This window comes from Rattus norvegicus, chromosome 1 (assembly GCF_036323735.1).
Source record: "Rattus norvegicus strain BN/NHsdMcwi chromosome 1, GRCr8, whole genome shotgun sequence".
NCBI classification, from domain to species: domain Eukaryota; kingdom Metazoa; phylum Chordata; class Mammalia; order Rodentia; family Muridae; genus Rattus; species Rattus norvegicus.
Genome location: NC_086019.1, coordinates 8,581,876 through 8,596,629, shown reverse-complemented (window position 1 = coordinate 8,596,629; position 14,754 = coordinate 8,581,876). Strand labels below are relative to the sequence as shown.

General features: G+C 39.9%; 1 protein-coding gene across 16 annotated transcripts in view; it reads left to right on the top strand.

Annotated features, from left to right (window-relative positions):
- Positions 1–14,754, top strand: part of Utrn (utrophin) — a 503,427-nt gene that overhangs the window by 447,858 nt on the left and 40,815 nt on the right. For all 16 annotated transcript variants that reach the window (XM_008758594.4, XM_008758593.3, XM_063281961.1 and 13 more), the window contains 4 exons: positions 2,279–2,364; positions 6,587–6,744; positions 9,182–9,348; positions 12,293–12,404. In XM_008758594.4, the coding sequence (XP_008756816.1) occupies positions 2,279–2,364; positions 6,587–6,744; positions 9,182–9,348; positions 12,293–12,404 (523 nt within the window). The remainder of the gene's footprint in view (positions 1–2,278; positions 2,365–6,586; positions 6,745–9,181; positions 9,349–12,292; positions 12,405–14,754) is intronic.

Sequence of the window (14,754 nt, the reverse complement as noted above, 5' to 3'; positions counted from 1 at the left end):
CTGACCCTGGACTCTGACCTCATAGGTAGCAATGAATATCCTAGTAAGAGCACCAGTGGAAGGGGAAGCCCTGGGTCCTGCCAAGACTGAACCCCCAGTGAACGTGATTGTTGCGGGGAGGGCAGTAATGGGAGGAGGATGGGGAGGGGAAGCCCATATAGAAAGGGAGGGGGAGGGGTTAGGGGGATGTTGGCCGGGAAAGTGGGAAGGGAAATAACAATCGAAATGTAAATAAGAAATATTCAAGTTAATAAAGATTTAAAAAAAAAAACTAAAAAAAAAAAAAAAAGAATCAGGTTCTCTACTTTTTCTTGCTCCCTAAAGTTCATAGAGCAATTCTGCGATCTTAGCTTACAGTAAGCCTTTATAGCTCATGGTGGTGGACTGGGTAGATGATTGACATTTCCTTGTCTTCCTGTATCTCTCTTGTGTTTTCCCACTAGACTTAGAGGTCAAGTTCTACTAGTTCCATCCTCAACCCTTAAATAATTGGTTTGTGTTTACCTATATTCTTCTTACACAAATCCTTAGCGCAATTACCCATCAACCTTTATTATTTTCAATAAGTAAATTGTGTTCAGAGGATAAACGCTGTCCAACTCTTGAAGAGAATAGACACATTTTCCTATGATAATTTAGAAAACCCTAAAAGTATTTATTAAGTAGAAACATGATTTGAAGTATGGCTCAGTTTATTTGAAACTGGCTGGTATTCCTTGTGACTAGGCTAGGCTAGAACTTGTAATTTTTCTGTCTCTGTCTGTTGAGTACTGAGAGTTCAGGTGTTGCTACTGCACTTAGTCATAATAAAGCATGCATTCTTTCCTTCCTTTTCATATGTTTGCTGTCATACTATATATGCAGACATTTACTTGATCATTTACCACCTGAAAATGGAAGAATATCAATTAGTGTGACTAACAAAGCACATTACTGATGTGTTTGTATTTTAAAAATACTGTAAATTACAATGTGTATTGCTTACTTTTCTATTGCTGTGATAAAATATTATGACCAAGGCAGCTTCTAGAAAGACAGGTTTCATGTGGCTCACAGTTCCAGGGGCACAGGAGGACATCAGCATCATGGTAAAGTGGAAGGCATGGATGCAGTATTGGGGGCTGGAGGAGCGAGCAAAGAGAGGACTCAAAGTCCACCTTCAATACCATCCCTCCTCCAGCAAGGACACACCTCCTAAACCTTCCCAGACCGTACTACAACCAGGGACAAGGACATAGCTCAAGTACCAACATTTCTCATTCACACAGCTACACTCTTATGTGCCCATACAATAAGCGAACATCCTCTTACGTGTTTTCAGTGTAAGATATGTGTAGCTTAAATCTAAGAAAATTCAGAGAATAAACCAAAGCTGAAAGTAGATGATGGAGATTATGAAATAAATATAGCAATAAGACTTTTTTCCTGGGTTGTGTGTTGTTATCCTGGAAAGATCATGTCCTATTAATTTTGTGGTCCTTTCCCCATTCCTGGTATCTACTACCATGACCAGCACTTGTTTTAACAGCTTAATACTTTGATAGACATTGGAATATATATATATATATATATATATATATATATATATCCAATTCTTAAGTGAAATTAAAATGATGTCCTACCGGCTTAGTGTGAAAATATTTCCTAGAGCTGATTAATTAATACATTCCATTTTAATTACAGTTTCATGCTTCCCCTAATACAGATATCATTCCAGCCTATTTGAACCCATTCACTATTAAAATCGCAATAGTAATTTATAGATTACATTGGCAGAGATCAAAGGAAATGAAGACAGCGAGTTCTAAAGCTTTATAAGTGCTGAGTCTTCAACATATAATTGTCTACATAGTTCTTTTTTGCGTTTGAGTTTTAATTTGTCGATAGTCTTCTCTTGCATTCATACTTTGTAAAACATGCTTGCATACTCTGTGCAGCTTTGATGTATATTTTGATTTTACATTTATGACCAACAGATTTTATTTGTAGTATTTATCAAAGTGAAATCTATTTGACTTTATGATAGTTATTTTTCTATTCCTTCCGTGTGTTCTTGGGCTGTGTGTTGTATGTAAAAGGACTTCAGTGTATTTTTCCAGACTTGTTCCAAGATGTTGTTAAACTATGTCGTAAGGTTATGATATAGGCTTGGTAGTAATTGTACCATGTAGATAAGTTGCATCTTTAACTTTATTATGCTGTGGTTTACTCTCAAGAAAATGGCATTCAACATACCGTATACAGCTTTAAATGTACATAACCCATCTTATAATTTCAGGGGCCGGACTGGAAAAATTAGAGTACAGAGTCTGAAGATTGGATTGATGTCTCTCTCCAAAGGCCTCTTAGAAGAAAAATACCGATGTATGTAAGACCTTTCATACCATAATGATTCTGATGATGGCATACGTTTGCTGGCTACTGACTTTCTGTAATTTGCTGTAATACTAACTTCCATTCGGGAGCCCCTTACTATGTGTACACACTGTGAAGAACATTTGTATGTCTTGAAAAGCTGACTGCAGGGCCACAGGTGAGGTGCACTGATACAGTAAGAACCAAGCACAGGTGTGCACCCCATTTAAATATTAGAATATTCTAGTAGGTATTACAATCCCCACCATTTTAGGTGAGCAGATTAATGCTGAAATAGGCCAGTAATGTAGTTAATCCAGTGACCTGTTAGAATGTTGGTGTTGAACTGGAGTCAACTTTTTTTTTTCGGCTGCCATGTGCATTTTTTAAATCCACTGTGCATAGATGTGTGAGCGTTACAGCTGTAGACCCACCCTTTTATGACTCCACAACCCCCTTTTCTCTTTTTTTAAAATCTCATTTGTTTATTGCAGCCTGTAGTTTTTGCTATCTCACTTTAAACTCCAGGCAGACCACGCTCCTGGCCCTCACCCAGATTCCCTTGGATCCATGGATAAAAACCAACACACATACATGCCAGTTAATCTTAAAATGCCTTTTTCTAACTCAATGACTGGGCACTGCTGAACCTACCCTTCCATCCCATCATAATCAGATAGAGAGTCTGTTGGCTGCTCCACCCAAAAACTCACATGGCTGCTTGGCTTTATTTCCTGCCACTACTGCTTCCTCCTTCTTCCCCAGTGCTCCTGATTCCTCCTGCCTCCTCCCAGGCAGTTCTGACGGTCCCATCCTCAGTTATTGATCGCTGGTATCTTTATTGATCGATCAAGTTGTTACCATCAGAAACACCCTCTACAGTTTATGTTATGCTTAGAAAGAAAGAGAAAGGAAAGAGGGACTATAACTTTGACTAGCATTAATTCTAAATAGTAATATTTTGTAGTTTTGACATTAAGTCAATGGTGTCTCTTTAACTATTGATTACTGATTGTCTTGACATGCTCAAGAGAGAGATTTGTATTTATATCTCTTCCACTTAGTGACCAAGTATAATTAGACCAACGGGTGCGTTAATCCCTTTAAGTACTTGTAGCCAAAAGTAATGTTACATCTATTTCCTGGTACTCTGAGCTGCACGTCAGAGGGTAAGAGATGAGGCTAACTATTGTACCATTGGGAGGAAGTTGAGGTAATATATTACAAGTTGTCAAAAACAGCAGTGACTCAGTAAATGATCACCATCTCCATGTGTCTCCAAACTCATCACCATGGTGACATGTCTTTTAGTTTAATTTGTCCATAAAAGATAAGTAACTTGATACTGCCAAGGCCATTTCTAGATGGTTCTATACAGATAAATCTGTGTCTTTGGAGGAGAGTGTGGAGAATAATTCCTGAACAGAAAGACATCAAAAGATGAGAGGTGGGTACAAGGAAGGAGTAGTAGTATGAGGGTCTATTAATAGCTCAGCGTTCCATCACGTGCTAAGCAGGCACCATGTCCTTGCTTCCACCCCCAGAGTCAAGAAAAAAATTTCCCCAAATGAAGGTATTTGATCATTGTTCTTATAATCTAACTAAATTGTGTTTCTTCTACATCATGGATTTTGGGGATTTCTGTTAGATTGTTTGATTTTGAGTGTCAAGCTTAGAACCCAAAGGCATGATTTTTTTTTCAAAATGTGACAAGAATGTTCAAGAAAGAGTTTTGGGTCTGTATGGAGCATAAGCTGACTGTAGAACCAGGAGTTGAGGGTGTTTAAGGGCGTCTGAGCCTTACATGCCATGTAGAGGGAAGGGGAGAAGCCCTACATAAAGTTTTGTCTGTGGCCCTTTGACTAGAACTTCAGGAATCTTCATTATTATCAGAAAAAGATATCTCTGAAGCTGAGAACTTGCCATTTCCAAACTGATTAGGAAAGGAAAGAATTACTGAAAAATCACTGTTCCAAAATTAGGAAAAGATTTTTCTACTAATCATCTGTGATTCGGGGTTTTTCATATGCTCCCGAAAGACTTGGGCCTTTAAAATTAAAAGTTACGTCATAGTGCTGAATGGACTCTAAAATGAATGCAAATTCAGGCTCAAGATTTGCATTTTCTGCAAAACAGCATTTAGTGCTCACATTTGGGCAAGAAAGCAGAGGGCCCTGCACTGCAAGTTCCTACTATTCAATATAAGTCGTGAAGGATGTCACCTCAGGACATAATTAAATAAGAAATCTCTTAGGTTAATTCTTTAATCTCAGTCTTTACCTCAGTACTGAGGCCCTGGAAACTGTCCTGAGGTTCAGTTTTGCTTCTTATATTGAGATCTTGAGCAACTCCGATTCTACTTTTGATTTCCCCAGTGTTGCGGGAACATCTCTTCATTATTATCTTCTTTGTTAAAATTAATATTCAAGACAAATTGCTCACCAGCCGCAGTGGCAGAAGGCATCCGTGTGAAAAGCATTTTGTCAATGGTCTTTATCTTCCTTGTACCTATACTTATGACATTCTGGGAGTGGCTTTGGGGTGGGTTTTGACATCCCATGTGCCTTCCAGCCAATGGCCAGGGCTTGCTGGGATCAGCAGAAGCACAGGCAGCAAGCGTGCTTTGGAGAGCCCCTTGTATCTCCTCTGGGTTGATTTTTCTTTTCAAGTTTGTCTCTTTAGTTGTTTCTTATTAAAAACTTGTTGTGGCCCTTTCTTCCCATCCTCCTCACACTGCCTCTTGTGTCCAAGTATAAGAACGTAACTTGGTGTCCCTTTTTCTCCATGCACGGCACGCTGTTTCTTTATGAATGTTCTCACCTCTGAGTGGCATAGCAGCCCAGCTTTCTGCCTCTAACCGGGAACGCTGGGTAAAACTGATGCTCTTAAACATGTGTACCTCTCTGTAAAGACCATCACACATGCACATGGTTATACGGTAAGCACCATTACAAGAATGCTGGGCCAGTGTTTTCAGGGGATGTGATAACCTTTTTTTTTTTCAAGTAACAAGTGGAGTTCTAAACAAATCTAAATGAACAAGTGATAACAATAATTTTATCTCTGATGAGTTTGCTTCCCCTTCTTGTGCTTACATAATTAAAACTGTATTTCGTGATAATTGCTGGGTCGATACCACTCAGAATGCTTCAGGTTGCAACTTTGTTGTTGATACCGTTAGAGCTGGCGTCCTTCCCCTTTGACCAGGGGAGAATGGCATTTTATCTGCTGCTTATATATTGGATATTGTTTGAAAATGGTCTGGGGGAGGGACATCTTGAGTATCTACTCTTCTTCTTGGCATCACATGATGAACATTTAAATAGTATGTCAATGCCATCAAATGTGTCAATTTCTATGATAAAGTGTTTAGTTTTTTTGGTGTACCTCCGTGCAGAAAAAGTAACTTCCTTTACTAAATTAGCTTCTTCATTGGGAATCTCCTATTAATTATAGTTCGCAAATGTAGATCAAATAGTAGATCAAAGATAAATATCCCGGGAAGGAGAGTTTTAATGCTGTTGCCTTAAGAATATTAACAAAACAAAGCAGTGTTTGCTTTGTTTATGCGTGGAAAAGTGAAAGAAAGGCCAAGGATAGAAACATTTTTATGTCTTAAAGTTGAAAAACCTAAGTTTCATTATGGGAAATAAAACAAAAATACCTTATTAAGTTCCTAAAATGAAAAACTAAACCTCCTTATATTTTTGGTGTTTATAATACAAAGGCGATATGAACATAAGCGTACCTAAAAGAAGATGAAATGTAAGTTCATAGCATATTGAATTTGTGAGTGAACAAAAATGTTGGTAAATCAAACTGTAAAATGTGCAGCTATACTTTATAAGCCATATGCTTTAGCAAATCGTAAGGGAACCTTTGTTTTGCCTCTTGTTCTTTCTTCAGGGACTATCTTAGAAACACTATAAAACTAACCGGTGTACACTTATGTGTAGTACTTAAAACAGTAATTTTCCATTAGTTGACCTGGTTTTATGTAATAATCAATAACATAAGATTATTCTAACACAAGTCATTCTGATTACAGATGGCAGATTAAGAGCCTCAGAAGTAAAGAGATGCCTAGATAGTATCCTCCTTGTTTTTTGTTTGGTTGTTTGATTTGGTTTGGTTTTTTGTTTTTACGTTCATAGTTCACCAACGATAATGTTTTAAATAAGATAACCTTTTGAGTAGGTAGGCGGTAACATCTTGTTCTTTCTCTTTGTAGGTCTCTTTAAGGAGGTGGCAGGGCCAACAGAGATGTGCGACCAGCGGCAGCTTGGCCTGCTACTTCACGATGCCATCCAGATCCCGAGGCAGCTGGGGGAAGTAGCAGCCTTTGGGGGCAGTAACATTGAGCCCAGTGTCCGAAGCTGTTTCCAGCAGGTAGGCGTGAGCACTATGGGTGTTTATGTTGTGTTGAGAAAGGGACTTAATCATGCTTCCAAAAAGGCATTCAGCAAGTTGTGCTAGAATCAAATAGTTGAGGTTTGGGGTACACACCCTATACGTTGATGATTTGTTTCTTATATGTTTGGCTGTGAGCCTAGTCTTAAATGGCTGAGTCATCTCTCCAGCCCAATGATTCGTTTCTTAAGTCCCATTTGACTCAAGGCACAGTAAAACCTGGGTAGAGACACATCTTTTTGCGGGGAGTATAAATTGAAGTGTAAATGTCTGAATTGCAGCACGCTGGCTCTGTCCTTATGCTTGTGGCCTGTCCCCTTGTGCTCAGCTTTTCTTAATACTCCCTTCACCCCTTGATTCCTGCTTCCACACCTTTGGACATTGTTCTTTTGTTTAGAATGCTCTTCTTTTTCTGTGCACACACTCTCTTTCCCCACTCGTTCTGTTCTGTCTTTCTTTACATGTCCGCGTAGCTCTTCAGTCCTCTGAATGCCCTCCTCGAGCTCTATGAGGTGATGATTCTCTCCCCACTTTCACACCCTCTGCCCAGTCATGCTCACTACAGTGTGACACCATACTAAGATGTGTAGTTAATTGGTTAGTATTGCTTCTTCCTAGTACACCTAGGCTTCCTGAAGGCAAAGCCGTGCCCATCACACATCTATCAAGTCTTAGTCTGCTCGAGCTGCTGTTAGCAGAATATGTGAACTGGGTGGCTTGTACACAACAGACATATATTCCTCGGTTCTGGGGGCTGAGAAGAGTTTCCAGCAGGCTTGGCATGGGCTGCAGAAAGCTCTCTGACAGCATTTGCTCGTTGGTGAAAGAGGGGCTTGCCCTGTGCACTTCAAAAGAACAGAAACAATCTGACGATTGCTCATCCCTTCATAACCCATTGAACCTCGTATTGACTTCAATACACACTTGCTTACTGAAGGAATAAAAACGCTTCAGTATTCTCTGTAGAGAATACCCGTTGGAATATGAAAGCATTACAAAAGCAGCCATCTTTTCTCAAAGAATGTGTGCGCATACCCACAGAGTCGTGTACAGATTTCCACACTGATCTGAGCTGCTCATTTTCACCTGGGCGAGAGCTGCAGTTTCCTTTGGAAATGCTTACGGTGCATAAGCACATTTATAAATGCTACGTGATGGCATCCATATGCATAAAGTTAGAAGCCTACAGATATTTCCCCAAAGCAGAGCCAATGATTTATCACTGGTGAGAGAAAGAAATGCTCACACCGTATCTTTGAGGAGAATCAATGTCATGGGTTATTACATTTTATAATGGCCTTTTTTCTTATTTTAGAAATAAAAAATACTAAATGATTTTTTTTCTAAATATGATTTATAGTCATATATGTCAGTGCTCAGAATGACCTCAGCCACTGCGGGAAGAGGCAGTTGGTGGAATTTACCTCTGCTCTCACACACAATCATTCAGCGTTAGGCTCTGTGGAAGACTTGAGTTGCCTCACACAATCTGTCTTGATAAACTTGGAGAGCCTCTAAAGTGTATTCGCGCTGGTCTGCCTCCATGACTCCTTCTGTGAAACATTTGTTTTGTTTTGTTTCTTTTTTTCTTTTTTTCGGAGCTGGGGACCGAACCCAGGGCCTTGCGCTTGCTAGTCAAGCGCTCTACCACTGAGCTAAATCCCCAACGCCTTGTGAAACATTTGTAAAGCGCTTGTAGAGCCTTCCACTTTGTTTGGACGGTGAGGAGTCCTCATCTTCACACATTCACCATCTTAGATAGACTCAGGCTATAGAATTAAAGGACGGAAGTGGAAAGAGTATCTGGTTCGGGTTTTTTGTTTGTTTCTTTGTTTTGTTTTCTTCTTTCTTTTAAATTTGAGCATTGACGGGCTAGGGAGATGGCACAGTTGTTAAGGTTGCTTTGTAAGGGTGAGGATCTAAGATTGTGTCCCCTTGACCCACTTAAGTCAGGTGGCACACGGCACATCTTGTAATCCCAGCATCAATGTGGCAGAGTCAGGCGGATCCTTGAGGCTCATTGGCCAGTTAATCTAACCTACCCATGACTTCCCGCTAACGAGAAATGTTGTCTCAAACACAAGATGGACAGTACTTGGGGAATAAAAGGTTGACCATTGGCCTCTGCATGCATGGGAACATATGTGCAAGTATACCTGTATGTATGAACATTAAAAAAACCCACAAATAAAAAAATAAAATTTGAATACTAAGGAATTAACACCCCCCCATATGACAATGGCTGCTTCCCCCTCCCCACTGCATTTTTCTAATTTTAGTTTCTAGAATTTTCTTACCTTAAAGAACCTATTTGGGTCTTGGCTGAGCTGGAGTCACGTGACTTTTCTCTTACTTGGATTTGCAGCAGCAACGCTTCACTGAAGAGCTGTTTTTCACTTTCTGTCTTCTCCCCCAGAATAACAACAAGCCAGAAATCAGTGTGAAGGAGTTTATAGACTGGATGCGGTTGGAGCCACAGTCCATGGTGTGGTTGCCAGTTCTGCACCGTGTGGCAGCTGCAGAGACTGCAAAACATCAGGCCAAATGCAACATCTGCAAAGAATGTCCGATCGTTGGGTTCAGGTGAGAAGCACTAAAAGAAACCAGAGCCCGGTGGTTTGTGCTCTCCTCGTACGGCCTGTGGTGTGCTTGCCCTTTACCTTTGCTCGGTGGTTTCCCTCCGGAGTACACTTACGCTCCTTTCAACTTTCTAAAGTGCCATTCCTTCTCACAAGCTATACGCCAACTTCTTTTGGTTCTTGTAGTTATTCGTAATACTTTAGTCCAGATTCAGAAAGTTTCATAAATATCTTTTCACTGAGGTTATAGGAATGTCCACGTGGGATAATTACCTTGTAGATCAGATGCATATAGTGTCGAGCCAATTTGTTGGCCGTTCCAAGTCGTTTGGGATCGAACTTAGTAAGGTGAAAGCAATATGTAAAATTTGAACCAAGAAGTCATCAGATTACTGTTCCGGGTGCTAAGTTGGTTGTGATCAGTTCTACATTTCACCTGCTCACTAATACTGCTGATTAAGTTTATTCTTTCTCTCTCCGTCCTGTACCTTCTTCTCTATGTGTATGTGTAGGTATACGCCTAGACATATGTGCACGTGCATGGAGACCAGAGGTTGATATCAGTTATCAGTTCATCTTCCCTGATGATGCTTCATCTTGTTTTTCATACAGAGCTCTCTCTGGATCTGGAGCTTGGATTCAGCTAGGCTGGACAGCAAGCTCCAGGCATTTTCCTGTCTCTGCCTCCCCAGTATTCAGATTATCTCTGATTACGGGTGCATGCCACAAGGCTCAGAATTTTTATGCCAAATCTGAAGGATCTGAACTTAGATCTTCACAGTTGGCTGAGCCAGGTCTGCCGAGCTCAGTCCATCTTGCTTTTGCATTGTGTCAAGGATCTTGACTTAAGACCTTAGGGGTGTCTGTGTAGAAATCTGTACCATGCATGGTCTTCGCAGGATGAGTGTTGTTCACCTGGTTCCTTCATTACCTCTTGAATGAGTGTGCCACATTCTTTTCCTGGGTCTATAGTTACTACATAGAGCAGTATATGCTTTAAACATTATTGCTGGTCATATTATTAGTAATGGTCAGCCTAAAACAATAATGCACTGACCTTATAAGTATCATTGGACTTTTCTATAAAATGGAGACATGAGGAGTGTGGGTAAGTAAGATTTCTTTTTATTTATGTGTCTGTATGTGTAGGTGTATATATGTGAGTGTGTGTGTGTGTGTGTGTGTGTGTGTGTGTGTGTGTGTCTCCATGGAGGCCAGAAGAGGATGTGTTGGATCTCTCAGAGCTAGAGTTACAGGTGGTTGTTAGTCACCACATGGGTTCTGGGAATCAAACCCGCGCCCTCTGGAAGTATGGTCAATGCTCTTAATTGCTGAACCATCTCTCCAGTCCCTCACATTGAGTTTTAGTGAAATCTTAGATCTGTAAGGTGTTTACCAAGTGAGAATTGTTTCATTTAAGATTCCACACAGCCAACCAATAGCAACAAGAATGACAGGCGTGCTTCATCTCCTTTCATGTGAACAGAATGCAAATCACATGCTAAGACTGTTATCCCCACCCCATGCTTGAATTTTCACACTGACCTCCTGCTAGCAAATTAGCTCCTCTGGATGTCACTTCCTCCTTTCAAAGGGAGGGAAAAGATGTGCCCTTCTTCCCATTGAGTCCGTCCCTTAAAATCCCAAGGGGAACCCTCGCCCAAGACTTCATCCTGGATTGCTTTGCTTACCACCATCAGCAAGCAAGACCGAGAAACGGTATTTTTAGCAACGGGCATGGCTAAAATATGCTGACGAGAACAAGAGTTTCTCCATGGTGAAGAAAAGGAAGAGTTGCACTAAAGAAGAGTCCACTAAGGAGAGACAATGCCTGTCATGTTTGTCAAGTTATAACAATAGCTCAAAAGGTATTAGGATAAGTGATGTATCAAACAGGACCATAAAGAAGCTGGTATAAATAGATTGTCCAGATAACTTGCAAACAGTTTTGCATGTCATTTTAAATGCTCCTCATCACTTGATAGTGTATATTAGCCTCACATCACCCTCACAGAGTCTTTCTATTTGACTCTGCTAGTCTTGGCATTTAAAATGTCCCTCTATAGATACAGCTATAATATATGTTTCTTAGTTCCCCCAGTCATCCTAACGGAGTAAAAGATTTAGGAAGTGTTTTCCTTTCAGACTCCATAGACATTTAAGACTTAAGAGTGTCGCTTCTGCAAGTAGACATCAGTGCACAGTGTTACTTTCTATGAGAGGCTTAAAATATTATTTCGTTCAAGACTGTGTAATGATCAGGGTCTTACTTAACTTGTTCCTGGTTATAGGGTATTTCTTGTGCTCCCCCCCCCCCTGTCTCTCTCTCTGTTTGTTTTCCTAATAACTATTTTAAACACAACTTAAACATGCTTAAGGTAAAAAAACCAGTGCTCTTGTGAAGGAATTTTATATTCACTTTTATATTTATTTCTTATGAGTGGTCTTGTTGATATTTTAAAATGATGTGTGTCAAATTCATCATAACCGTTCTCTATCATTTTCTGTCCACATTCAGATATCATGCAGGGTCTTCTGACATTGGCACTAGACTTTTCATCCTGTGTAGACATGCGCGCGCGCGCTCTCGCGTGTTTTCAGATTCTTAGATGCATCTGCACCTGGTTGTCAACTTTCATTGCATGCCTGCATCTAATTCTCAGTAATAAAAATAACACAAATAAAAAAACTTATAAAACCCTAACTTAGGAGCAAGGCCTCTACCTTCCTCCACAACCTAGGATCCTGTTTAATGAATAAATGAGTTCCAAAACTTAAATTCCTCTCCTACCGTTGGGGAGATGAATGCTCACTTCAAAACTGACACTGAGAGGAAGTCCTGCCTCTGTGGCAGATGCTCCCTTGGCTCCCTTACCGTGAAGCTTGTTACCAAGGAGCAGGTTTGGGTTAAGTAGCCCGAGTGATGCCTGTTCTTTTCTCCATCGCAGGTACAGGAGCCTAAAGCATTTCAACTATGACGTCTGCCAGAGCTGCTTCTTTTCCGGAAGAACAGCCAAGGGCCACAAATTACATTACCCAATGGTGGAATACTGTATACCAGTGAGTACCTTTCGAGTCAACTCACCAGTTATATCGCTGGCTTTTAAATCTCATTTTTTTTTTATTTATTTATTTGGTTGGTTGGTTGGTTGGTTGGTTGGCTGGCTGGTTAGTTGGTTGGTTTAGTTTTGCGAGAAGGGTTTCTCTGTGTATCACTGGCTGTCCCAGAACTCATTTTATAGACCAAGCTGGCCTTGAACTCACAGCTCTACCTACCTCTGCCTCCCTAGTGCTGGCATTAAAGGAGTGCACCACTGCTACCTAGCTAGTAATGACACTTTTACCAATGAACTCTTTACTCAACTTTTTTTTTAATCCTTCAAGAATTTATGGTTGTAAATTTTGTTGTTTTCTTTCCTTTGAAGTGCTTCCTGTGTTGAATTAAGAAAAATTCTATGTTACGTCAAATATATTTGGTTAGCATTTCAAATCTGTGTTTTTATTTTAAACTTAACCTTTTTGGAAGCATTTTAAGAACTCATACTGATTTACCTATGTCAAAAATGAAACTATTTGCTGAAAACAACCCTGCTTCTCTCTTAAACTTTTAAAGAATGTTTTCTGAAAAAAAGAGTTATAGATTATCAAAAATGAAAAATAGAGAAATTAAAAAGCCATCCATACATTTAGTATCTGGACAGACTACTTTCTAATATTTTAGCATGTTCTAATTTTATAAAAGGTATGTATGTACATATTTTTACTTAATATTTTTAAAGACATTGTGTACAGCTCAGGATGTAACTCTGCATGGCTAATGCTCTTGAACTTACGGAGCCCCGCCTGTGTCTGCGTTCTGAGTGCCAGGATTGAAGACGTGCACTACCTTGCTTGCTAATAATAGAATTTTTTTCATCTGGAGTTTTTCATTTGACTTTGTAGAGAATAGCTGTATCCTTCCCCTCATTTTTCCTTAGACGTAGCTTCTCGGCACAAAGTATTAATTGAATGAACTGCTATAGCTGACCTGACCAGTTATCTTTTGAATTTGGGTTTTTAGTTTCCTTTAAGTGGCATTTAAAAGCATCACTGAGAAGGTAGCATTTTATATGTTATATAAATAATATTTCCTTTGAGCAAATGACCAGAAGTGAGTGATCTAGGTCAATGAACATGAGAATCTTTGTGGCCAAAATACTTGATGCCGAGTCCTATTCCAAATGAGGTCTCCACCACCATACGATATTGTCACATCTGCAAGTGTTTGCATTTTGCCGTAGCCCCCTAGCACTGGACACAGTTAATGTGGTTCCTTTACTCTAAAGCTGCTTTGTCCGAAGAGTATCCTCATTTTCTGTCAATAGCTATTCCTTAGTTTCCTTCCAAACTGTGCCAAAATTTATTTATGGAGTTGTATATTTTCTTTGGTTTGGAGAATTAAGTAACTTTTTGGATCATAAATCTATACAAAGGCAGCAGTACTTATAAAATATGCACATATAATTCTCCTATTCTCAGTGTCTTATTTTAAGTAAATAGAGACTCTTTCATGTGGAGAGGAAATTTCTAGAAAATGTTGCTGAATTATAATGAATGAAATAATCTTGATGCCGAACATTAACTAGGAAACTATTGCTCCCAAGGAAGCCGGGGAAGTATCATTTATTACAGTTATTAATTTATTTACTAACCCAACTAATGCTGAATTCTTACTACGTGTCTCGAATGATTATCAAAGCTGGCCACTAGTTGAAGTGGTATGTTCAGTTTCATCAGTAGAATCCACATGTAGATGGGAGGCGTATGTCTGTACACATAGTATAGTGCACAGAAACATCTGAGCATGTTAGAAGGGGGTACTGGCTTGAGATAGAGAAGGACAGGGGTTGGGGATTTAGCTCAGTGGTAGAGCGCTTGCCTAGCAAGCGCAAGTGCAAGGCCCTGGGTTCGGTCCCCAGCTCCGGAAAAAAAAAAAAAAAGAAAAGAAAAAAAAAAAGAAAAGAGATAGAGGACAGGGAGCGGCTGTGCAGAAGGCAGGAGAAAAGTGACAAAGGGCAGCCAGTGTGATGCTGGAGGCCAGCTCTGTCTCTCCAGTTAGAGAAGTTAGGATAAATCTCCATAAAAATTGGGAGACATTGCCTTCTTGCTTCATAATCTCCTTTCAGAGAAATGGCTTCCTAAGTCCTCAAAAATGAGACTCCTGAGTTATAAGAGATCACACATCCATCCATTTGAGGGCCACATCAAGGATTCAGACTCCTCAGTCCTTTGTGAAAAGGCCTCTGGGAGTGGTAAGGGCTCATCTTCAGCTTCAGGTTAGAGCAGACAGTAAATTTTTTGACCGGCATAGTTTCTATAAGGTATCTACTTGTATTTAGGCTGTTATGTGCAGCTGGTGGATGTAGAAGTT